This window comes from Punica granatum, chromosome 4 (assembly GCF_007655135.1).
Source record: "Punica granatum isolate Tunisia-2019 chromosome 4, ASM765513v2, whole genome shotgun sequence".
NCBI classification, from domain to species: Eukaryota; Viridiplantae; Streptophyta; class Magnoliopsida; order Myrtales; family Lythraceae; genus Punica; species Punica granatum.
In genome coordinates this window covers 10,671,511-10,696,454 of record NC_045130.1, presented here as the reverse complement: position 1 = coordinate 10,696,454, position 24,944 = coordinate 10,671,511, and the positions used below count along the sequence as shown (strand labels likewise).

The window sequence follows — 24,944 nt, the reverse complement described above, 5'->3', positions numbered from 1 at the left end:
ATTGACAGTGAGAGACGTTACTCTCATATTCATGGTGCTCCTTTATTTTCCCTTTTTCTAGTTTTCTTATATAGTTCTGTGAATCTGATTTGTAATCCAAAAAGCAAGAAAAGAAATATATGACCAGAAACAAAAGGGCTAATCGAAAAGACAGACATTCTTATGTACCTTTTTGGCAGTGCGCCATGAATTTCTTATGGCCCTAGTTGCTACAACTTTCCTACGTGTGCGTAGGTCTTGGGATGAAAATGACATGACAATAATGTAGGGCATTTCGTGAGTAAATATTCAATGGGTATTTGTCGATGGAAAATGTTGGAATTTGCATCTATCGTGAAACACTCATATAATCCCAACTATATCTAGTCTAGACTAATCCTAATCACTGAGAACATATATTCCTTGAATTTTATTATTATCGGAAGATAACGGATACTCGGAGATGTTATCCTATAAATAAATATGCTGCTATGGTTAGAGCGTTCTTCTTCCAGAATTCCCCTAAGTAAGCGTGTTATTTATTGGTATCCCCCATGACTTCAGGCAGCCGACATGGTTCGACCACTTGTAAGGAAAGGTTTCATTCCGAGCATATCCAGACTTCCGATGCCAAAACCTGTACCGCTTCCAGTCTCTAAGGACCGCTGTGAGGTCGAATATCTTGGCTACTATGCTTCGGCAGCAGTTGGCATGGACTGTGCTGACTGATCCGAAATCTCTACTATCAGTGCAGAATCCGCTGAAGTAAAGGCTGTCCAAGAACCTAACCTTGAGTCCCAATGCTTTGAAATTGCCCGATTGCATTAGGTTGACTAGGACATCTTGTTCCTTAATTCCCGTGGAATTGTCTTTCATGGAATACCACATTTCGAACAATGAGATGGTCCGGTTGTTCGATCGGACAAAGTAGAAGCCTGTGTTGATGTAGTTTTCCTCGGAACGAGGGTCACCGTTGAACGAATCAGTACTAATCTGGAGATCTTCAGTTTCGTCACTGCTTAATCGGATAAACGGATTTCTCAACCACATAACATCTGTATCCTGTTCAAAGGCAAGGAGAAAATTGAAAATGAAAATGAACTGTTCAAAATTAAGTTAACTGCTACCAGTGCTATCTTCGGTCAATTAGAAAAATAATGCAATATATAACACCTGCTCTTTCCCAAAAATTCCGTTAACTATAAGCTATATACCATAGTTATTAATCCCAAAAGTTCCGACGATATAATTTTTTCCGGTCATAAGGGAGGCACACATGGCGTAATATAAGAACAAGAAATAAAAAAATAAATAAAAGAATACACATAAGTCCCATTTGTGAGGACTAAACTCATAATCTCTTGATCATGAGTCGACATTTTGTGCCACTTTACTAACATAAATTTTTTTAGGTAAAATTACACTATACAACATAGTATGGAGACCTTTTTCACGTTGCAGCACAAGTTGAAATAATTTCACCATATTGCATGAAAAGTAAAATTTTTTCACGCTGCACCACAAATCAAAACGATTTCATTGTATAGCACACAAAAATAAAATTTTTCACTCCACGGCGCGTGCCTGTCTATACTCCGTCAAAAAGTAGACAGAAAGCTAATGTGGTGGCTTGTGGTGGCTTTTTCTAAGCAATTTTTCATGATTAAAAACTTGAGGGACCCAAAACAAATTAAAATAATTTTTAGTTGTTTATTATACTTTAATTCTATGCGTGGTATTGTATATATATGATGAGAAATTATTTGTTGTATAATATACTTATTTATTCTTTGTGTAATTTACTTATAATATTTATTTAGTGATTATAGTATTTACTTTAGAATATTGATAACATTTATTATGAGTATTTATCACTTGACGTAATTTGTTTTACTTTTATATATAGATATAGAGATTGTTAATTTTTTTTTCACACAATCGCGTAATGCACTGATATATAGATGGCTAATTTTTTCATACACTCTCGTAATACGGGATGCTCTTAGTTAATTAATAAGATATGGGAAATAACTAGATGGTGGGGGACGGATTAATTATAAGGCTCCCATCAAATGATGTGAAAATAGTTGATTTTAACTTACTGGTGAAATTTGAGGTTGGGTAGACAACCCTTGACCTCAGCTAAAAGTTTGGTTTTTTCCATAAAATATGACAGACATTTATGTGTTGTAATTTGATGAGCTATGTGTCTGTATCCAACTGCAGGGTCTTTCTAGCATGACATGGTGACACGGTGACACCGTTTAATATTTTATTTCAATTGTTTAGTATTTTTTATCAACAAGTCAGTATTTTAGTTCAAGTGTTTTGATACCAAACTAAAATACTAAATATTTGAAAAAAATACTAAATATTTGAATTAAAATACCAAATATGTCATCGTAATGCCCAGTCATCTTAAAATTTCGCCCAACTTAAATAAAAAAAGTTTATGAAACAATGATAATTCTAATTATTTGTATAATTTTTCTTCTAATTATTCGTATAAATTTTGGCTTTGCCTTTTTAGTTCTACTCCAAGGGGCTGTACCTTAGGTAGTCCAAGTACATCCTTGATGTTCTCATCACTATAAGCTCCATGACAGTGGTTCCCCTCTTTTGTTATACATGATCGGAATCTGTTTCGCGACTTGTATCATCTCATTGTTGGGTATCTCTAGTATTTCATTACTACAAATCGAGAATGAGTTTTACTGCACTAAATTCTTCTTGTTATTGATCGACAGTCGTTTCATGACAATTCCACCTCTAGGGCATTGTAAGTCAAATAAATTCACTGCCTACACGATAAAGTGGAGCAAACAATATTAAATTCATTGCCTCCCCGATAAGTCCGATCGGAGGAATCATACCATGGTCGAGCTCGCCATTCAATATTAAATTCACTGCATCCCCAAGAAGGGGAATTGGAGCAATGTCAAAGTTCAATATTCAATATTGTAGTGTCAAACGCATCATCGGTTTCATTCATGGGTCTTTTTAGCATGACATCAAGTTACCGTAACACATTTAATACTTTCAGTTCAAACGCTCAGTACTTCAGTTCAAGTATTTAAGTACTTTTAATAATCTTGATTAGTACAAATATTTTTTTACTTCTTCTTCGAATTGAAGGATTTAGTATTACAATTGAAGTATTTAGTATTTTATATAAGGGTAAATTGCACTGGTGGTCCAAAATATTTTACGAATGTTTCATTATGGTCCAAAATGTTTTTTTCGCTACATGATAGTACAAAATGTTTCAAAGTTATTTCATGATGGTACAAACAGTCAATTGGCCCTAACGCTGTTAACATTTAGCTGATGTGGCGTGTCCTATGTGTCACTTTTGTTACGTGGAACCAATCATAGTATGCCACGTCATTTAAGAGAAAATAAAATTTTAAAAAGTCCTAAAAAATAAAAATAAAAATTTAAAAAATACAAAAAAAGAGTAAAAATTTTGAAAAAAATATTTTAAAATATTTTAATTTCTTTTAAAAAAATACAAAAAAAAAAAAAAAAAAAGAGTAAAATTTTAGAAAAATTTTAAAAAAATTTTAAATTTTTTTAAATAATTTTTTTATTTTTAAAAATAATTTTAAATAATTTTGTAAAAAATTTTAAATTTTAAATTTAATTTATTTTTAATTTAATATAAAAATTATTTTTAATTTAAAATAATAAAAATTCTTTTAAATTTTAAATTAAAAGTTTAAATTTTTTTTAAAAGTTTTTAAAATTTAAAATTCTTTTTAAAAGTTTTTACAATTTAAAATTATTTTTAAAAGTTTTAAAATTTTTCGGCCACGTCAGCAAGGAAGTGACATGTAGTAGCCACGTCAGCGTCGGCTTGTCAGCGTCGGCTTGACGGCGTCAAGCTCGAGTTGACGGTTTGTACCATTATAAAACAACTTTTAAATATTTTGTACCATCATGTAGCGGAAAAAACTTTTTAGACCATAATGAAACATTTGTAAAACATTTTGATCCACCAGTACAATTTACCCTTTATATAATCCATCACAAATAGCAAAAATACCAAACATTTGAACTAAAGTACTAAGTATTTAAATTAAAGTACAAAGCGTGTCATCGTAACTCGATGTCATGTTTGAATTTCCCCTTATTTATATATGAACACAGTTATTTACAATAACAAAGTTATATATGAACAAAGTTTTTCTTCGTGAATAAAAAATAAAAATAAAAATTTACCATCAAAAGTAATTTTGTTCCATCATACCTTCTCTCATTCTGCACCCCGCACCCCTTTGACCATGTGAACTAAAGGAAAAACTCTATTGGTCCTTAGTTTTTAGTTTTTTTTTTCAATTTTACCCTATCTTTTATTTAAAATTATTCTTAAGGTAACACACTTTAGGGGTGTATACGGATACCGGGTATATCCGAAACTGATGGAAAGCTACCAATTAGGGTAGAATCCGGATAACTCATATTAAAAATTGAGTAAGATCCGAGTATTAAAATAAGAAATCGATGAAAAACATATTCTGGTTTTGATTCTTGCATATATAGTACTTAGAATCGGAACCGGAACCAATACTGTGACCCGGATAATAATTTCTCAATTATATATATAGTTATATTAAGATATTCATATGTTTAGAAAATATAGTCACTAATTTTAAAAAATCTAAATCTATGTCGACATTCGATTTTGCGTTATTACTAATTACGGATGAAATTTTACAGGTTCCAACAAGGTACCCGGATCCATGGTATCATGCATGTTCCGGATAGGTTCCAATTCTATGACTCAATAAGGTATGGTCCATTTCCAAAATCTTGAAACGCGTTCCTTACAGGGTAGAGTCCGGATATCGTGAAAAAAACAGAATACCCGGACTCGTACACCCCTAACACACTTGGTCCACATTTACCCTTGTTTTTTGCGAATGAAATATATCTTTTTAAAATTATGAAAATTATAAAAAGAAAAGAAAAATAACGCTTGTAGATACCCCATTCGAGATCGTCGGAGGACATTTAAGCCTTCAGTTATCTACAATGATGGCATTTACAGTTGGCGAGACCTCAATCATAACATCAATATTTTAAACTAGGAACTCTAAAATTTAGAATTCGAAATGGAGACTTTGTTGGCCACCGCACCACCACCTGATGCTACAAACTATGAAACTAGATCGTCCGTAACTTCGTTGGAGTGGTAGTAGCATTTACCACGGAAACATTTCCCAAATAAATTTGTTATCATACAAATTTTTAAGAATAATGAAATAATTTTAAAAATATTAATAAATTTAAAAAATATATGGAGTCATTCAATAAAACCTCAAGAGATGAGGGTATATATTATACCCAACATATATTTATTTCACTATAGTGTCGGTTTTAAACCACACTTTTTGCCGATGCTTGGCAAAGCATAGTCAAAACTAACACGTAACCGTCCTAACTCGATACTTTCAAAAGCGTAAACGAAGGTAGACCTTCACCATGTTGGAGAAAAATTGGAGATATGAAAGGGCAATTGTCCCAAACCAGTTAAACAAAGAAATATTGAGCAGTTTATATGAGATAAAAGTCCAGCAACTTACAAGTTTAGATTTTTAGGTTATAGATGCACTCAAATTCGAATTAAAATCATTTTATATATATAAAAATTATTCAGCTAGTATTAGAGCCCAAGATAACAATCTTGGACACGTACCGTGCATAATGTGTGTGTATGTGTGGGTCCGTACGACCCGTAGGCTCGAGTATAAGCGTAGCTTACGCCTCGAACAAGCATCTGTTGTGTCCAATTTTGGGACTTTGTAGTGAGGTCGGATGTGTGTATACGAGTGGTTCTGTCAAATGGTTTAGGCTATGTAGAACGTTTAAGACAACACGATACCACGTAAGGACGGAATGTTAGAGAACAATTGGAGGTGTAAGAGGACAATAATCCCACAGACTTTTGTGTTGAAGGTGGACTCAAATCTAAATTAAGCTCATTTTATATAAAAATTTATCCAACACACCCACGCTTTATTAAGCTTGGTGAACTGTTTTAAAAGGTGTTTGAATTTTCAATTTTCTAAAATGACAATAGTTGAAAGCGGTGGGAAAGGGATCTAGGACCGATGCTTTCTTCGAGCATCGGCGTAGGGGTGATTGGACTGACGGTTTTGTGTCTATATTATTTATTCGAGAATTAAAGTACTATTTAACATGAATTAGGTAGGTTTAATTTTAAAGTTGAGTTGAATGTTGATTTTAATTGGGTTGTAATGATTGTATTATTGAATTATGATAAAAAATATAAAAAAAATAATGAATAGTTGAAAGAATTTAATATTAAAGATTGAATTGAATATAATTGATTTATATGTGAGTTTATGTATGAGTCCACCTTTTTTTATTTTAAAGAGTTAATTTTTGTTGTATAGTGAGTATAATTAAAGTTATAGTTAAAATCTTAAACTTCAATTGCGAAAGAAGTGTTGCTCCGTTTGGTTTCGAAGTCGCGGTTTAAAATTTTAACTTTAACTTTAACTCAATACACTACATAACAAAACATGCTTTTTCGAAGTTAAATTGGTGGCCCCGTATATTATTCAATATACAATTTCATACACTACCCAATACACTACATAACAAAATTGATAGGGTCCACAGGCTCTATTTTTTTTTATCTTTTTTTATAATCAAAATCAAAATTATAAATTCAAAACTTTAATTCTGAAATCAAACGCACTGTTATGGTGTGTTTGGTTTCAGAGTTAAAATAACTTTGATTTTGATTTTGATTTTGATTTTAGAAAATGACAAATGAGATGAGAGTATAAATTTGACTTGAAAAACGTGCGTTTTTGTTGTATAGTCTTTTGAATTAAAGTTAAAATTTTTGACTTGAAAAATATGTGTTTTTGTTGTGTAGTGTGTTGAGTTAAAGTTTTTTTCTTACTGTCCAAACAAGGCCTTATATCTTTACCTCAATTTGCATCTTGTGCGTCATTCCAATACTCATCAGGGTTATTAAACAATTTCTTTTTTAGTAGGAAGGCTATGCCATATTAATCAGAGTTATTAACAATTTCTTTTTTTAGTAGGAAGGCTATGCCATATTAATCAGAGTTATTAACAATTTCTAGAGCAAATCAACAAAATATATAAACATAGAACATACCGTGAAAATGAAGTCGTAACCTCGTCTCAGAACGTCAGTCAAGAAATTGGTCCGTCTCCACATCATCTTGAGGAAGTCCCCCGACATAAAGAGCTTCTCGCCCGAGAAATCGACCCCATCCGACACCAACTTATAGCAGTTGAGCCTCCGGAACCTGCACATCATGTAGGCCGTCCGATCCAATGCTACGACCAGGACATGGTCGAGGAGCTTCCTCGTGCCCTCCCCGAGCCAGAAGCTCTCCAGGAACAGGTCCAGCATGGTCCAGTCCGAGTCCTCCGAGTTCGCAGGGTCCACGTAAGCCTGGTTCACTATGGCTATGATCACGGTCCGGTTCCCCATGGATGCTCTCCTCAGTGCAAGCTCTAGGTCGTCTCGTGGCGGGGCTTCATGAGCCGGCGACTCTGCCTGAAGTTAATGGTAAGAACCATGTTTGTGTTGCATTACAACGGAGGGATGAAAAACTAGCAAGAGAAATGGGGAGTTTACCGATTTTCTGTGTCCGGAGCATGCCGGGAATGTGGCCCTCGGCGGGAGGAGTAGTGAGGCTGGAGATGAATTAGAAATGAGGACGATATAGAGAAGCCCAGTGAAGAGGAGGGGGAGGATTGTGAGGTTCAGAATAGGGGTCTTGGATTTCTCCATGAAACAATAGAGGAGAGGAAGGAAAGGAAGAAAAAGTAGAATGAATGGTATGCATCTGAAGTTTAGTAGGGAACCAATGAATTTTGGCAGCTTAATTAATCAAGCCAATAGTTTGCCCTATAAATTAAGGGAAATTACTTTTTCTCCTACTATTTTCTTAGAAAGAGCCTTCCGGTGAATTTGATTTTTGAATTAAAATAATTTTGATTTTTAATTTTGATTTTGATTATGATTATAAAAAAATGACAAATAAGATGAGATTATAAATTTGACTTAAAAAACGTGTGTTTTTATTGTGTAGTGTGTTGAGTTAAAATTAAAATTAAAATATTTTACTTAAAAAATATGAATTTTTATTATATAATGTATTGAATTAAAGGTAAAATTAAAATTTTTTAATCTACAATCCAAATAAGGCTTTCGACTCTCTCGTATGAATTAAATGTGCACGCTTTTCCATGCAACCCCATCTAAAGTGTTCGACACTTCCCAATTCGAATGATTTAGCGGTGCTCATAAATTAAACAGAGAAACCTGCAATGCCTCACATAATTAACCATAGTTAAGGTTTTCATTAACTACGGGAGAAAACAAAAGATTAAAGTAAAGCCTATACATCTACCTAAAAAAGTAAAGCCTATAGAAAAATCAAAGAGAAGCCCACGATATTACGGGTCATGTCACCGTCCTTTCTTGTTTTAAAGCTTTTCTTTGTCAAAATTGTTTTCTGATAAAAAGGACAATCAATTATTGAATTTTTTTAATTTAAATTCATGCATATCCACTTCCATCATTGATACATGATATCTGCATTGTCTCTTGCCACCACTATAGCACAATGTCCCTTCTTTATCGTATGCTTTCCTCTGTAGTCATCTTCTCACTCCTTTGACTCTTCAAATTCTCTTATAACTACTTGGTTAGATTGCAGATTATGAATAATTATGAAGGGATGAATTATGATAACCCTCCATAACAATCCATAATTTACAATTCAAACAAGTTACTATTGTCTTGCCCTGCAAGGTCGTAAATATGTAGAACAAAGTCCATATTTGCTAGAATCTACTATAATCTGTATATAGTAAAGTAATCTATATATAGTCAGGTTTCATTCCATGCATCTCTTGAGATACATGAAGAGTAATTGATATTTCGGATTTAAGAATCTTTCCAGCAAAATAAAAGAAAATGGTATTTTGGAATTTAGTGGGGCTCTCATTGTTATGTTTGTTTATCCTTATCCAGAGAGTACAATAGCTGAACTTTTGAAGGCTGTGATGCGTTTAATTTTAGAATTAAATAGAATTGAATTTTGATTTTAATTGGATTATAATGATTATGTTGTTAAATTATGAAAAAAAAAGTATGAAAAAAATGATAAATAGTTGAGAAAAAATCATGATTGTGTTGTTAAATTGTGAAAAAAGTAATAGATATGCAAAATAATTTAATATTAAAAATTAAATTGAATGATTAAAAAAATTAAAAAATAAAAAGTAATAATTGTATTATTAATTTTTATTGTATAGTGAAAAAAATTAAAATTAGAGTTAAAATGTAAAACCAAAGGGAAGTTTTTGATGTGTGTTTCTGCCTAAAGAACAGTGTATTAGCTGAATCCTCACTTGCTGTGTGAGGTGAATTCATTAGAATAAATAGTGATGTACAGAGTTCTAAGTATGTAAACTATCTATACATGACTAAAATACATAAACTATACATGGTAAGCAATAATGAAAATATTCATGCTAATCTTCGCTATTACTCCCCCGCAAGCCGAACGGGGACTGTGCCACGTGAAGCTTGGAGCTGATGTCAACAAAGCGAGAAGAAGATAAGCCTTTTGTGAGTGCATCAGCTAGTTGGTCATCGGAAGGAATGAAGCGGATTGATAGTTGGTTGCGCATGAAACACTCCCGCACAAAATGATAGTCAATCTCAATGTGCTTGGTTCGAGCATGAAAGACGGGATTCGCCGTAAGATAAATCGCAGAGATATTATCACACCAAAGAGTCGGAGGGTGATGCTGTGAAACCCCAAGTTCCTGAAGTAGGGACTGGAGCCATAGAATCTCCGCAGTAGCATTGGCGAGACTCTTATACTCAGATTCAGTGCTCGATCGGGCAACTGTCCTCTGCTTTTTGGAGCTCCAAGAGATGGGATTGGAGCCAAGAAAAACAATGAAACCACTGACAGAACGACGATCATCAGGATTACCCGCCCAATCAGCATCCGAAAAACCATGAATAGATGAGATAGGGCTTGGACGAATATGAAGGCCGTATGTGATTGTACCCTTGAGATATCGTAGGATACGTTTCACCGCTATCCAATGAACAGTAGTTGGACAGTGCATAAACTGACATACTTGATTTACCGCATAGGCAATGTCAGGCCTGGTGAGCGAGAGATACTGGAGGCTACCAACTGTACTCCTGTAGAGAGAAGGGTCTGGAAAAGAATCTCCATGATGAAGAGAAAGCCGAGATCCTGATGAGACTGGAGAGCTGATAGGCTTGCATTCCAGCATAGAAGTGCGAGCTAAGATATCATGAATGTACTTGGACTGTGTGAGATAGAGTCCAGTACCATCAGTGCGTGCCTCCATTCCAAGAAAATAGTGAAGAGGACCGAGGTCCTTCATGGCAAATTCCTGTTGTAAGGCAGTAATTATGGAGTGGAAGGGTGCACCTGGGGTTCCCGTCAGGATGATATCATCAACATAGACGAGTACATAGACAAGAAAAGTAGGTCCTCGGAGGATAAACAACGAGGGATCAGCTTTGGAATCCGAAAACCCAAGTTTCTGAAGATAAGTGTTAAGTCGTTGGAACCAGGCCCAGGGAGCTTGCTTGAGTCCATAAAGAGATCGGCGAAGTCTACAGACATGATTAGGACGAGAGGCATCGATGAAACCGGGAGGTTGAGACATATAAACCTCCTCAGCGAGATGCCCATGAAGAAATGCGTTCTTCACGTCTAGTTGTCGAATCGGCCACTGGGACGAGACAGCAATAGAGAGAACTGTCCGAATGGTAACCGGCTTGATGACTGGACTAAATGTTTCTGAATAATCGACTCATTCTCTTTGATTAAATCCCTTTGCCACCAGTCGAGCCTTAAAACGATCGATAGTGCCATCGGCCTTTTGTTTGATGCGGTAAACCCATTTGCAACCAACAACATTTTGCGCAGAGGAAGGTGGGACAAGATCCCAAGTGTGATTCTGGAGTAATGCTGTATATTCTTCCTCCATCGCTGCTCGCCAAGTAGAGTGTTTGCTAGCCTGAGCAAATGTGCAAGGTTCCTGTAGCGCAGCAGAAACAGAAAAAGCCGAAGGGTGGCGAGAGATAGAGAATCGAGGAGGAGGCAGAGTACCATCCTTAGACCTCGTCATCATCCTGTGAGTGTTCTGAGTAGCAGGTGCAACAACAGCACCCACAGCATCCTCAACCTGAACTGTAGGATCTGTAGAGTGGTTATGAACCTCAGGAGCAGATACAGGTGACTCAGTGGGTAAAGTGACGGGATCACTGAAGCTAGGGATGCGCATAGAAACAGATGATGGAATAGGAATAGAAGTGGAACTGATATTGGAAGAAGAGGGAAAAGACATACCAGTAGCAAATGCGGGGCTAGAAGAGGATCGATCAGCATCCACCGAGATAGGCGCACCTGTCCTGAAAGGGAAGGAATGCTCATCGAAAACAACTCGAGTAGATAAAAAAATACGACCAGTGGTAGGATTTAGACATCGATAACCCTGATAGTGATAAGGGTATCCGAGGAAAATACAGGGTTGGGATCGAGGTTCTAGCTTATGACGGGTGTAAGGACGTAAATATGGAAAACAGAGACATCCAAATACCCGTAAGATAGAATAATCGGGTCGACTGCCATGAAGTACTTCATAAGGAGATTTGGAATTAATAGATCTAGTAGGTAACCTATTAATAAGGTATACCGCTGTTTCAAAAGCAAAATCCCAAAATTTTGATGGTATGGAAGAATGAGAAAGTAATGTAAGACCCATGTCAACAATATGACGATGTTTGCGTTCAGCAGAACCATTCTGTTGAGGAACATGAGGACACGAGATACGATGAAAAATACCATTTTTCTGCAGTTCAGATTGAAAATCCGCAGATAAGAACTCCTTCGCACCATCTGATTGAAAATACTTGATTCGATGTCCATAGAGATTCTCTATTTGAAGCCGAAAAGCTCGAAAAACACTAAGTACATCAGATCGAGATTTGAGAACATAAAACCATGAGTATTTACTATAATCATCAAGAAAGTGAATATAGTAATGATGACCAGTATGAGAAGTGATTGGTACAGGACCCCAAATGTCTGTATGAATAAGCTCAAATAAGGATGTGCTTTTATGAAAGGTAGGTGGAAAAGAATTATTTATTATTTTTCCTTCTTGACAAGCAGGACAAATATGACCAATATGATCATTATTCAGAGAACAAGAAGTACTTAATGCATGACGAATAGTGGAAAAAGACGAGTGACCAAGGCGTTGATGCCATAGGACACTAGATCCAGACACAGAGAGATGAGCTTCAGGACGTTCGATGTGCCTGCCTCCCGGGTGGAAACAGTAAAGTCCATCCTTAACTGGGCCACGCATAAGCTCCTGATGAGTATGACGATCCTTCACAATGAAACAATCTGGGTGAAGCTCAAAGAAGCAGGTATTATCTTTGGCAAATTTAGATATAGAAATGAGATTTTTGGAAATATTAGGTGCATAAAGAATATGTTTCAAATGCAAAGGTCGTAAAGGAAGTTTAATAGTAGAAGAACCAGAGGCTAAAACTGGAAGAGATTTACCATCACCCACATGGAGATGATCTGAACTTAAATTGGCATCACGAACACTAAGATTAGAGAAATCTGAAGTCACATGATGTGTAGCTCCTGAGTCCATATACCAGTCTGGATCATAAAGTGTTGGAGAGGAGCCGTAGGTTAGATGAGCCTGAGCCCCAGAAAATTGATTAAACTGACAGAATGGCGCGGTGTGGCCAGCGCGATTGCAAATCTGACATATAGCAGATGGACCGGGCCTGAAGTGTTGCCTTGATCCAAAATGTTGATTTAGCCCAAGAGGAGATGGGCCACGGGCTGAAGAAGGAAGTAAGTTGGGCCGGCCAAAATTAGGCCCAGCATTAGTCGGCCCAGCATGTTGTAAGTTATTGGGCCCAAGATTAGTCGGGCCAGCATGTGGTAAGTGCTAGTTCCACGGGGCGCAACGGAAGCGAAAAAGGGACAGAAATTCAAAATTTCCTACCCGTGAAACTAATTCCAAGACCTACTAGAAGAATAAGAGTAAATAAAAGCGTACCTGGAATATTTAAAATTGTCGACCAAGCGTCCCACGCGTGACGCCTCTACCGGTGTCCACACCGATTTTGTCGACGAGTCTTCGAGATCGGCGGTGCTAGCGACCAACACTCGAAAGAAACACCGATGCAACACCCGAAATTTTTAAGACTAATGGACCTAATTTGAGTTGAACAATTCAACCCAAATTATATATATTTTATATGCACACATATATGCACGTACATATATATATTAGCATATATATATAATATGTGTGCGCTTTTATATATAAGCATATATATATAATCATGCTTACTGCCCCTTTTTATAAACAATATGGGGGGGTGAAGATGAAATCCCAACCGATGTGGGATTTAGGGAATTAAGGTTCCCTTATGACATGTGTCCTTACACATGTTAATCCACATAAAAGCCATGTGTCACCATATTAACCGTGCATCAATTTGGTCCATTTAATCTAATAAATCGAGTCTAATTAATCGACAAATTTAATCTCATTAAATATCCAATTAATTAGTCGCACCATAAATCATCTAATCTCTATTAGATGATTTTATTGTTTCAAAATATCTCGTCAATTTAGTCGTAGTGTGTGACCCTGTAGGTTCCCAATTACGTTGACAGTAATATCAAAATCTCTATTTCAATATTACAAACAGTGAGCGGCATCTAGCAATGCATCACCGTTACTCAAGTAATCGGAAAGTCAATTTCTCGACGAACCTCGTGACCTATATTACCGTGTAATATAATCCATTGTCCCCTATATCTCTATTGAGCCCAAGGCATGGTCGATGACATCCTTGTATGGCTCAATATTTCTCTTTCTTGGTTTACCGGTTAAGTCTATCAGAACAAATGAGCTCGATATCGTTATATCGACTCATTTGGGTATGCATACACTTTTAGACTTAACCACCAAGTGGCCGTGAGATATCGCTCCCGTTTCGTAGGAGGGACAAATTCTATTTTGATCACTCACATTCCTCTCCATGCTCTGTGGTATACCCAATAACTGTCTTTATAACCATCCTGTTACAGTGGCGTTTGACAGTATCAAAGTATATGACATTACATGTAGGAATCTATGGTGACCTCAAGTCAAAGGACCATTACACTATAGTCACTTTGAGATATGCTAATGACAGTTACGTAACAACCCATGTAGCAATCTCATGGTGGGTCAGTCCAATACACATTACTCTTAATGTATACATGTGGTGTGATTTGATATCTCCATATCCATGACCTATGAGACTTGGTCATCAATCAACACTCACACTAGTCTAACCGTATTATCGTTGTCCTAATTAACGATAATACTTTGACTATGGACATTTAGGAATAATGTTCATTAATTATAGGATCTCACAATCAAGTCACACTTGATGCCTATTGAACCTACTATTCCAAGGACATTATTGTGTAAAATCATATTTAGCGCAATCTACACAATAACAGATATGCCTCGTAATATAATGAAATAGATATCATATTACAGAACTGATTATAGATTGCCTCTAGGGCATACACCAATTCCCAACAATCTCCCACTTGCACTAGAGCCAATCTGGCATCTGTCTAATGCCAATAGATCTAGTGTGAGCCTCGTGCTTGCGCTGCACAAGAGGCTTCGTAAGTGGATCTGCGAGATTCTCATCTGTTGGTATTCTGCATATCTTCACATCTCCTCTGTCGATGATCTCGCGAATGAGATGGAAGCGCCTGAGTATATGTTTGGATCGCTGGTGAGACCTGGGTTCCTTAGCTTGCGCAATGGCTCCATTGTTGTCACAATAGAGATCCACTGGGTCTGCGATGCTAGGAACCACAACAAGTTCTGTCACGAACTTCTTGATCCAAACGGCCTCTTTTGCAGCGTTAGAGGCAGCAATATACTCGGCCTCTGTGGTAGAATCGGCTACTGTCTCCTGTTTGGAACTCTTCCAACTCACAGCACCTCCATTCAGGCAAAACACATACCCTGACTGCGATCTACTGTCGTCCTTATCGGTCTGGAAGCTAGCATCGGTGTAACCTCTTACAACGAGCTCTTCTTCGCTTCCATATACCAAAAACATCTCCTTAGTCCTTCGTAAGTACTTAAGGATGTTCTTTACTGCAATCCAGTGTCTTTCACCTGGATCTGATTGGTATCGACTCGTCATACTCAAAGCATACGAGATATCTAATCGAGTGCATAACATAGCATACATGATGGATCCAATAGCTGACGCATATGGAATCCTATTCATGCGGTCCCTCTCTTCTCGAGTAGAAGGACACTGAGCCTTCGAAAGGCTTATGCCATGTAACATAGGCAGCGACCCTTTCTTAGAATCCTGCATGCTAAATCGCCGAAGCACTTTATCTATGTATGCACTCTGACTTAGACCAAGCAGTCTCTTGGATCTATCTCTATAGATCCTAATACCTAGCACGTAGGTAGCTTCGCCTAAGTCCTTCATAGAGAAACACCTTCCCAACCAAGTCTTCACAGACTGTAGGAAAGGAATGTCATTCCCAATCAGAAGTATGTCGTCTACATACAACACCAGGAAGATTACTACGCTCCCACTAACCTTCTTGTAAACACAGGGTTCATCTTCATTCTTGATGAAGCCAAACTCTTTGATTGCATCATCAAAACGAAGATTCCAGCTCCTAGAAGCTTGCTTCAGCCCATAAATAGACCGTTGTAGCTTACAAACTTTTCCGGCACAATGTGGATCGACAAAACCCTCAGGTTGTGTCATAAACACATCCTCGAGGAGCTTCCCGTTCAGGAAAGCAGTTTTGACATCCATTTGCCAGATCTCATAATCATAATAAGCTGCAATTGCAAGCAAGATCCTGATGGATTTAAGCATAGCTACCGGGGAAAAGGTTTCGTCATAGTCAACACCATGAACTTGTCTGAAACCTTTTGCCACAAGTCGACCCTTAAAGGTAATCACATTACCGTCCATGTCAGTCTTCTTCTTGAAGACCCACTTACACCCAATGGGTTTTGCCCCTTCAGGTGGATCAACCAAAGTCCATACTTGGTTAGTGTACATGGACTCCATCTCAGATTTCATGGCCTCCAGCCATTTCTCAGAGTCTGGGCCTATTACGGCTTCCGCATAGGTTGTAGGCTCATCATTATCTATGAGCAATACGTCATTGTCTTGAGTCACGAGAAATCCATATCTCTCGGGCTCATGACGTATCCTACTAGACCTACGAGGCTCCTGTGTCACCTGTGTAGAAGATTGTGCCACAACAACTTGTGGTACTTGTTCTGCAACATCGCCCGTCGATTGGTCAATGTCATTTTGTGGTAGAAATTCCCCAAGTTCTAATTTCCTCCCACTAGTTCCTTTGGAGAGAAACTCTTTCTCAAGGAATACCGCAGTTCGAGCGACAAACACTTTGCCCTCGATGGGATTATAGAAATAGTATCCTCGAGTTTCCTTAGGATACCCCACGAAGTAACATTTGTCCGATTTAGGGCCAAGCTTATCCGAAGACAATCTCTTCACATAAGCTTCGCAACCCCATATCTTTAGAAAAGACATCTTGGGACGTTTCCCATACCACATCTCATATGGTGTCCTTTCAACTGATTTCGACGGAGCATTGTTTAATATGAGAGCAGCTGTCTGTAGAGCATATCCCCAGAAGGAGTCAGGTAAGTTTGCATGACTCATCAAAGATCGAACCATATCTAATAAAGTTCGATTCCTCCTCTCAGCTACACCATTCCATTGTGGTGTTCCAGGTGGAGTCAGTTGAGATAAAATCCCACACTGTTTAAGATAGTCAGCGAACTCATAGCTCAAATATTCACCTCCTCGATCTGATCGAAGAACTTTAATGCTCTTACCCAACTGATTCTCCACTTCATTCTTAAATTCTTTGAACTTTTCAAAGGATTCAGATTTGTGTTTCATCAAAAACACATATCCAAATCTACTGAAATCATCAGTAAATGTAATGAAGTAGAGATACCCACCTCTAGCAAGCTTGTTCACTGGTCCACATATATCGGTATGTATGAGAGCCAAAAGATCACTAGCTCGCTCACCTTTTCCGGTAAAAGGGGCCTTAGTCATTTTCCCCATTAAGCAAGGTTCGCATGTCTCGATCGATTCTAAATCAAACGAGTCCAGTAATCCATCCTTATGGAGTCTAGAGATGCGATTCTCGCTAATATGGCCTAAACGACAATGCCAGAGGTAAGTCGGGTTCGAATCATTAGATTTGAGCCGTTTGGTTTCCACATTATAAATAGGCGTATCTAGATCAAGAACATACAGACCATTACTTAAATGTGCACTGCCATAATATACATCATTCATGTACATAGAACAACACTTGTTCTTTATAGTGAAACAAAATCCCTTCTTGTCCAAACAAGAAACAGATATTATGTTTCTACTAATAGCAGGTACATAATAACAGTCGTTAAGATCTAATACAAGCCCAGTAGGTAAAACTAGGTGATAAGTCCCTACAGTTAATGTAGCAACTCTTGCTCCATTTCCAACTCGTAGGTCCACCTCGCCCTTTGCCAACGATCTACTGTTCTTTAGGTCCTGCATATTTCCACAAATATGAGCACCACACCCGGTATCTAATACCCAAGATGTAGAAGTAGTAGATACATTGATCTCTATAACATGGATACCTGAAGTAGAAGTCTCACTTCCCTTCTTCTTCTTCAACTCCTCTAGGTATACCTTACAATTCCGCTTCCAATGTCCAGTGTTGCCACAATGGAAGCAGTAATCATTCTTTGCCACCTTGGCTTTAGGCTTCAACGCACCCAAGTCATACTTGGATGCACCTTTAGCCCTCTGGCCTTTACTCTTGCCCTTGCCCTTTCTTTTGGTCCCCTGGACCATTAGAACAGACGTCCCCTTACTGATATCATGCTCAGCTGTTCTCAACATGTTAAGCAGTTCAGGCAATGGTTTATTGTAGTCATTCATATTATAGCTCATGATGAACTGACTATAACTGCTGGGCAGCGACTGTAGGACTAAATCTGTGGCCAACTCTTGACCCAGAGGAAATCCCAGTCTTCCCAGAGTCTCGACGTACCCAATCATCTTGAGTACATGAAGACCCACCGGGCTACCCTCAGTCAACCTTGCCTGAAAAAGTGCTTTAGAGATCTCGAATCTCTCATGTCGGGCCTGCTCTTGATAGAGCTGCCTGAGATGCACGATCATATCGTACGCCTTCATGTTCTCATGTTGCTTCTGAAGCTCCGAGTCCATGGTGACTAACATGAGACATCCGACGTTTACGGCATCATCATGATGCTTACTATAAGCATCTTTCTCAGCTTGGGGGGCATCGTCAGGTGGTGGCGCAAGAAGAGGTTGCTCTAAGACATATAGTTTCTTTTCTTGGGTGAGAACAATTCTCAAGTTTCGATACCAACCAAGGAAATTATTCCCTGACAGTTTGTCCTTATCAAGGACGGATCGCAAACAGAAAGTACTAGAAGTGCTCCCTGCCATGGTAACTACCATAGAAATATACAAAATAAGTATTATGACACAACAATATTTAATGAGGACTTTATAAATATTGCTCCCACTATTTATATCAAATCAATGACCCTCAGTTTTGATTCAGAGAATATCATTCTCATAGTAGCTCAAGATCCATATCTCACCAAGCTCTGAGTCAGCGAGGGCTGATTCACCCAGAACTGGCTATTTAGGTAGGGAACTCACTTTCCCAATTGCATCACATGCAACTCTTGATTAGTTGGGTGAATAACTCCTTATTCAAATCTATCTTATAGATCGATGCCCAACTACATGCCTCTGAACTCCTAATCCTATTAGGCTTGCTCAGTTAAGTCCGACCCACTGGTAAACACAACGTCTTACTAGGATAGATAAGGGCATCCTGCGAAGGCAAGGTCTACACACTCATCGATCTTGGTCTTGACGAGCGTTACACGGTGGAAGGTTATGGACTTAATATTTTGAGGGATTTGATTAACATTTAATCGATCTCACTATACACTATTAAGTAACTATTACATAATAGTCCACACGTATAACTATTATACTAACACAACTAGGACATAGTCCATGTCTAACAGTCATGCACCGCAAATATCAAACATAATCACACGAGTACCAAGCATAAAATCATATTTTATGCTATTATCTACTCAGATTCTAACTAGCTAGGCTCTGATACCAATTGCTAGTTCCACGGGGCGCAACGGAAGCGAAAAAGGGACAGAAATTCAAAATTTCCTACCCGTGAAACTAATTCCAAGACCTACTAGAAGAATAAGAGTAAATAAAAGCGTACCTGGAATATTTAAAATTGTCGACCAAGCGTCCCACGCGTGACGCCTCTACCGGTGTCCACACCGATTTTGTCGACGAGTCTTCGAGATCGGCGGTGCTAGCGACCAACACTCGAAAGAAACACCGATGCAACACCCGAAATTTTTAAGACTAATGGACCTAATTTGAGTTGAACAATTCAACCCAAATTATATATATTTTATATGCACACATATATGCACGTACATATATATATTAGCATATATATATAATATGTGTGCGCTTTTATATATAAGCATATATAATCATAATCATGCTTACTGCCCCTTTTTATAAACAATATGGGGGGTGAAGATGAAATCCCAACCGATGTGGGATTTAGGGAATTAAGGTTCCCTTATGACATGTGTCCTTACACATGTTAATCCACATAAAAGCCATGTGTCACCATATTAACCGTGCATCAATTTGGTCCATTTAATCTAATAAATCGAGTCTAATTAATCGACAAATTTAATCTCATTAAATATCCAATTAATTAGTCGCACCATAAATCATCTAATCTCTATTAGATGATTTTATTGTTTCAAAATATCTCGTCAATTTAGTCGTAGTGTGTGACCCTGTAGGTTCCCAATTACGTTGACAGTAATATCAAAATCTCTATTTCAATATTACAAACAGTGAGCGGCATCTAGCAATGCATCACCGTTACTCAAGTAATCGGAAAGTCAATTTCTCGACGAACCTCGTGACCTATATTACCGTGTAATATAATCCATTGTCCCCTATATCTCTATTGAGCCCAAGGCATGGTCGATGACATCCTTGTATGGCTCAATATTTCTCTTTCTTGGTTTACCGGTTAAGTCTATCAGAACAAATGAGCTCGATATCGTTATATCGACTCATTTGGGTATGCATACACTTTTAGACTTAACCACCAAGTGGCCGTGAGATATCGCTCCCGTTTCGTAGGAGGGACAAATTCTATTTTGATCACTCACATTCCTCTCCATGCTCTGTGGTATACCCAATAACTGTCTTTATAACCATCCTGTTACAGTGGCGTTTGACAGTATCAAAGTATATGACATTACATGTAGGAATCTATGGTGACCTCAAGTCAAAGGACCATTACACTATAGTCACTTTGAGATATGCTAATGACAGTTACGTAACAACCCATGTAGCAATCTCATGGTGGGTCAGTCCAATACACATTACTCTTAATGTATACATGTGGTGTGATTTGATATCTCCATATCCATGACCTATGAGACTTGGTCATCAATCAACACTCACACTAGTCTAACCGTATTATCGTTGTCCTAATTAACGATAATACTTTGACTATGGACATTTAGGAATAATGTTCATTAATTATAGGATCTCACAATCAAGTCACACTTGATGCCTATTGAACCTACTATTCCAAGGACATTATTGTGTAAAATCATATTTAGCGCAATCTACACAATAACAGATATGCCTCGTAATATAATGAAATAGATATCATATTACAGAACTGATTATAGATTGCCTCTAGGGCATACACCAATTCCCAACAGTAAGCTACCCGAGTAAGCTTGACCCGTGCTGTCATAACCCGACCCGAGTCGATTATCTTCTCCACCCGACCCCCCTTGATTAGGGTTTCTTCTTCCTGTCCCTCGATCAGACACCCATGCCGAGCCTCCTCCTCTCCCGTTGCCTTTTCCTCCTTTTCCTTTGCCTTTGTTGCGACCGCTGTGGTTGCTTCGGCCATCAGTGTAGTGAATCTCGACCGGAGGAGGACCAAGAATCCCCGAGAGAGGGGCACTTTCGGACGAAGACGGAGCGCCATGGCTAGCTGCATATAGGCGTCGTTCTTCGTGCCCGACGAGTAGCGATTGAAGCTCGTCTGTGCTGATTATTAGCATGCGTTCGGATTGAGCTAGAACGATGGGTTCCCATTCCGGGCCGAGACCGGTATAAACTCGGCGGTTGATCTCGGCAGTGCTCTTGGGCTTCCCGATCTGAGCATATCTAAGAGCATGTTCCTTCACCGAATTGATGAATTTAGCCATCGATTTAGAGCCCTTCTTCAAATCACGCCATTGTTGATCGAGTAAATCCTCCTGTGCAGCTGTCTGATTCACAAAGGCACGTTCCAGAGAAATCCAGGCCTCGTGAGAGGTTTTAGCAGTGAGGATAGTCACCCCAATTGCCTCGGTGACGGCAAGCATAACACAGGTGAGAGCAAAATTGTCTCTCGATTCCCATTTTAGGAAGTCAGGATTAGAGAATTGAACACCATCAGTACCGACAATTGTCTTGCTAGGAGCAGTAGCCCGACCCTCAACATGGTCTAGCAAACCGTAGGTAGCTAGCAAAGGTTTCATAACACCTTTCCAGTATAAGTAATTCTGGCCATCAAGTTTGACGGGAATCGTCGGAATAGTAGACGGTGTTTGTATGATGAAAGATGAGGATGCAGAAGAAGTAAGAGAGGAAGATGAGGAAGAGTCGAGTGAGGATGTGGTGTCAGCCATAATCACTGAAAAAAAAAAAAAAGAAAGAAAGAGCGGAAGCAGATGAGCTGATCGGAGTTATCCGTTTAAAGCTCTGATACCATAAAGAACAGTGTATTAGCTAAATCCTCACTTGCTGTGTGAGGTGAATTCATTAGAATAAATAGTGATGTACAGAGTTCTAAGTATGTAAACTATCTATACATGACTAAAATACATAAACTATACATGGTAAGCAATAATGAAAATATTCATGCTAATCTTCGCTATTACTGCCTTCATTTTCCTTCTTGGCAGGAAATAATTCACTGTCTATTAAAGAACTTACTTTAATAAATGAAATTTTAACATTTAATTTAAATGTTGAAATTTTAAGTCTAAATCAACACAATCGATCTTGCATTCACTCGGCAACTCTGTATTTCATTTTTCCAATTTTGACCTCGTATTTTCAAGTTATCTTATTGAATATTTTCTCTAAATTCAAAAACTGGCAGCTACCTTGTCTGGAGCAGTGGTGGTCGGGATTAGAGCATCGACCACCCCATCTCCTAAATCGTTTGCATTCTCCTTTGGATCGGTTCGGTTCGGTTCGGCTAATTGGTTATTTTGAGCACCATTATTAACGGACACCAACGTTATCAATGCTCCGTCTCCTGCTACTCCGTCGGCCGTCCCACTTGAACCTGCTGCTCTCCCTCCCTTCGATTCATTACATTGTCCTTCCGCCATTAATCCCCCCTCTCCTCCTCCTCCTCCTTCTTCTTCAGGTATGTATACTCAACTGCAGTCTACTCCCATTTTTGCTTCTCTGTTAATTGTTCTCTTATAATTTGTAGTCTTCATCGAGAATCAATCCGTTCCTACATATACCATTCCTCTCCCTGTTATGCCCTTCCCCGCATCATTCCCCTTCCCTTCCGACACGTGAAAATCTATAGCCGCTACCTCGTTTTAGTTTTCTAGGTTCTTAGCTCGAAATTGGCGATCTGGGTATGCTTTCTTTCCCTTTCTTCCGCGGTCTGCTGCTTCTTCCTGCTCTGTCTGATTCAGTAGTAGCGCCTCTGGGTTTGCATTTCTGGGGGATTTTTTTCTTTTTTGGTCTTGAAATGGTAGCTGGTGTATGAGTCCGTGTGAAATGGAGGTAATTGATGGCTTTTTTATGTCCTTCCTCTGTCGAAACATCTTCAGATTGACTGTTTCCTCCCCCAATTTCGGAGAGCCCCAGGAGAAAAATCAAAAGGAGCTGCTACCTTGTAATTGGTTCTTTGTCGGTTTAGGCCCAAAAAAACAAAAATTCCCCTTCTGTTTGATTTTTCTCATGGATGCTGTTGGATGCCGATGGCTGATCTGTTAATTCCTCTGCATAGGTTGATGCTGGTGCATTTGGTTTTGATCTTTAGTTTCTAATCTTTTACATGTCGGAGTATCTTACTTGCTAGACCTTTGTGACCGGTGAGTTTCTGGTTTGCTTTTTTATCGTATTAGGGCAGACTTCTGGATTATTGGCGCCAACTTAGGCTTCTTTCCCCTCCATCTACACTAGAATTGATAACTCGCCTCTTACGCCAAACTGCACCCTAGAACCCTACCCCAATGATCCTTTACCTTCCTCCCAGTCCTTCTTCTTCTTCTTCATCATTCTTATTATTCCCAAGATTCACATCCGATCGGACCATGAGGTTGGCAGCTCGCAGTCGTGGACCTTTTATCAATAAACCCCACATTACCATTGCCGCCGCCATCCCAGCCCGAGACAGAGTCATGGACTTCGGCAAGTACAAAGGCCAGATGCTCGGAACTCTACCTTCAACCTACCTCCGGTGGATATCCAAGAACCTCCGAGCCCGCGATTTCGAGGAGTGGTCCAGGTTAGCGGGTGAGCTTATATATGATGCTCTCTCTCTCTCTCTCTCTCTCTCTCTCTCTCTCTCTCTCTCTCTCATTTTATCCATACATTCCCCTTGTCGTCTGTTCAGTCCGATCTTTATTTCTTTTTACGATGGAGGATAGTCGATTGGGTTAAATATATGTAAACTAATGAGTGAACGAATAACTGTGGCCTGGCACAACAGATGAGGTCCTTGAAGATCCGGTGTACAAGGACAAAATCGAGTGGGAGTTTGCTGAAGGGCTGCTCAACGGGAATAGGGCCACCACATCGAAGACTGAGAGTGCTGTCTCCGAACTGCTGGAGATCAGTGAGAGATTCGGGTGGGATAATAACGACAAGGTGGGCTGGAGCAGGGTGAATTTCGAGCTCCTAGGCACATCCAAAGGTGGGAGGATACCCAGAAGGATTCATTCGAGCAACGGCAAAGAAGGTAGAGATTTGATGAGTGCATCAGGTGAGACAAGTAGAGGGGATGGATTCAGGATCACAGGGGGAGGTGGAAGTGGAGGGGGGCTCGTCTTGTCAGAAGAGGAGAAGAGGAGGAGAGAGAGGAGGGAGAGGCTGAAATCGAAGAGATCGGAGAGACACAAGTACGGATTCAAGTCTGGGGCTAACGTAGTTGATGAGGTGATGAAGAAGCTAGGCAGAAATACTGATGCCAATGCCAATGCCAACGCCAATGCCAATGCCGATGGGGGCAGAGGAGAAGGGGAAGAAGAGGCATCCTGGTCGGGATCAAACAAGAATATGGTAGAACTAGAAGAGGTTTATAACCCCTTCCCCGGGCGCAAAGGGCTTCTCAAGAAGGTGCGCAGCCTCAAGCACCAGAAGAGACCACTGTGTCTATGACCATATGGAAACTCACATCTTCATCTGCTACTTTTGTCAATCCCTACCACGGTGTTTCTATTAAATGATGAGCTGAGTTCTTGTATTAAATGACGAAAATTGGTGAAATAGTAAGTGCATTGTTTGTGCAAGTAAGAGCTCATGAAGATGAAGATGCTGGTGTGCTGGTTGATCGTATATATAGTATATTGTGCATATCCGGTGAAGAAAATGGCAATTGCATGTTCCAGGGAAA

The 24,944-nt window shown here is 38.8% G+C and overlaps 2 protein-coding genes across 3 annotated transcripts; one reads left to right on the top strand and one right to left on the bottom strand.

Annotated features, from left to right (window-relative positions):
* Positions 1-272: 272 nt before the first annotated feature.
* LOC116206219 (uncharacterized protein At1g28695-like) lies at positions 273-7,874 on the bottom strand. The gene is made up of 3 exons (XM_031539032.1): positions 7,628-7,874; positions 7,139-7,546; positions 273-1,041 (listed from the first exon to the last, which is right to left on the bottom strand). Exons 1-3 carry the CDS (start codon positions 7,781-7,783, stop codon positions 502-504), a joined length of 1,104 nt encoding a protein of 367 aa, XP_031394892.1. The 5' UTR covers positions 7,784-7,874; the 3' UTR covers positions 273-501.
* On the top strand, positions 7,425-24,841 carry LOC116206220. 2 transcript variants are annotated; one of them, XM_031539033.1, is made up of 3 exons: positions 7,425-7,558; positions 23,455-23,845; positions 24,042-24,841. In XM_031539033.1, the coding sequence occupies exons 2-3, from the start codon at positions 23,563-23,565 to the stop codon at positions 24,707-24,709; spliced, it is 951 nt and encodes a 316-aa protein (XP_031394893.1). In that variant the 5' UTR covers positions 7,425-7,558; positions 23,455-23,562; the 3' UTR covers positions 24,710-24,841. The 2 variants fall into 2 exon arrangements, with proteins under 2 accessions (XP_031394893.1, XP_031394894.1); XM_031539034.1 differs by having other exon boundaries at positions 7,439-7,558; positions 23,460-23,845.
* The last annotated feature ends 103 nt before the right edge of the window (positions 24,842-24,944 follow it).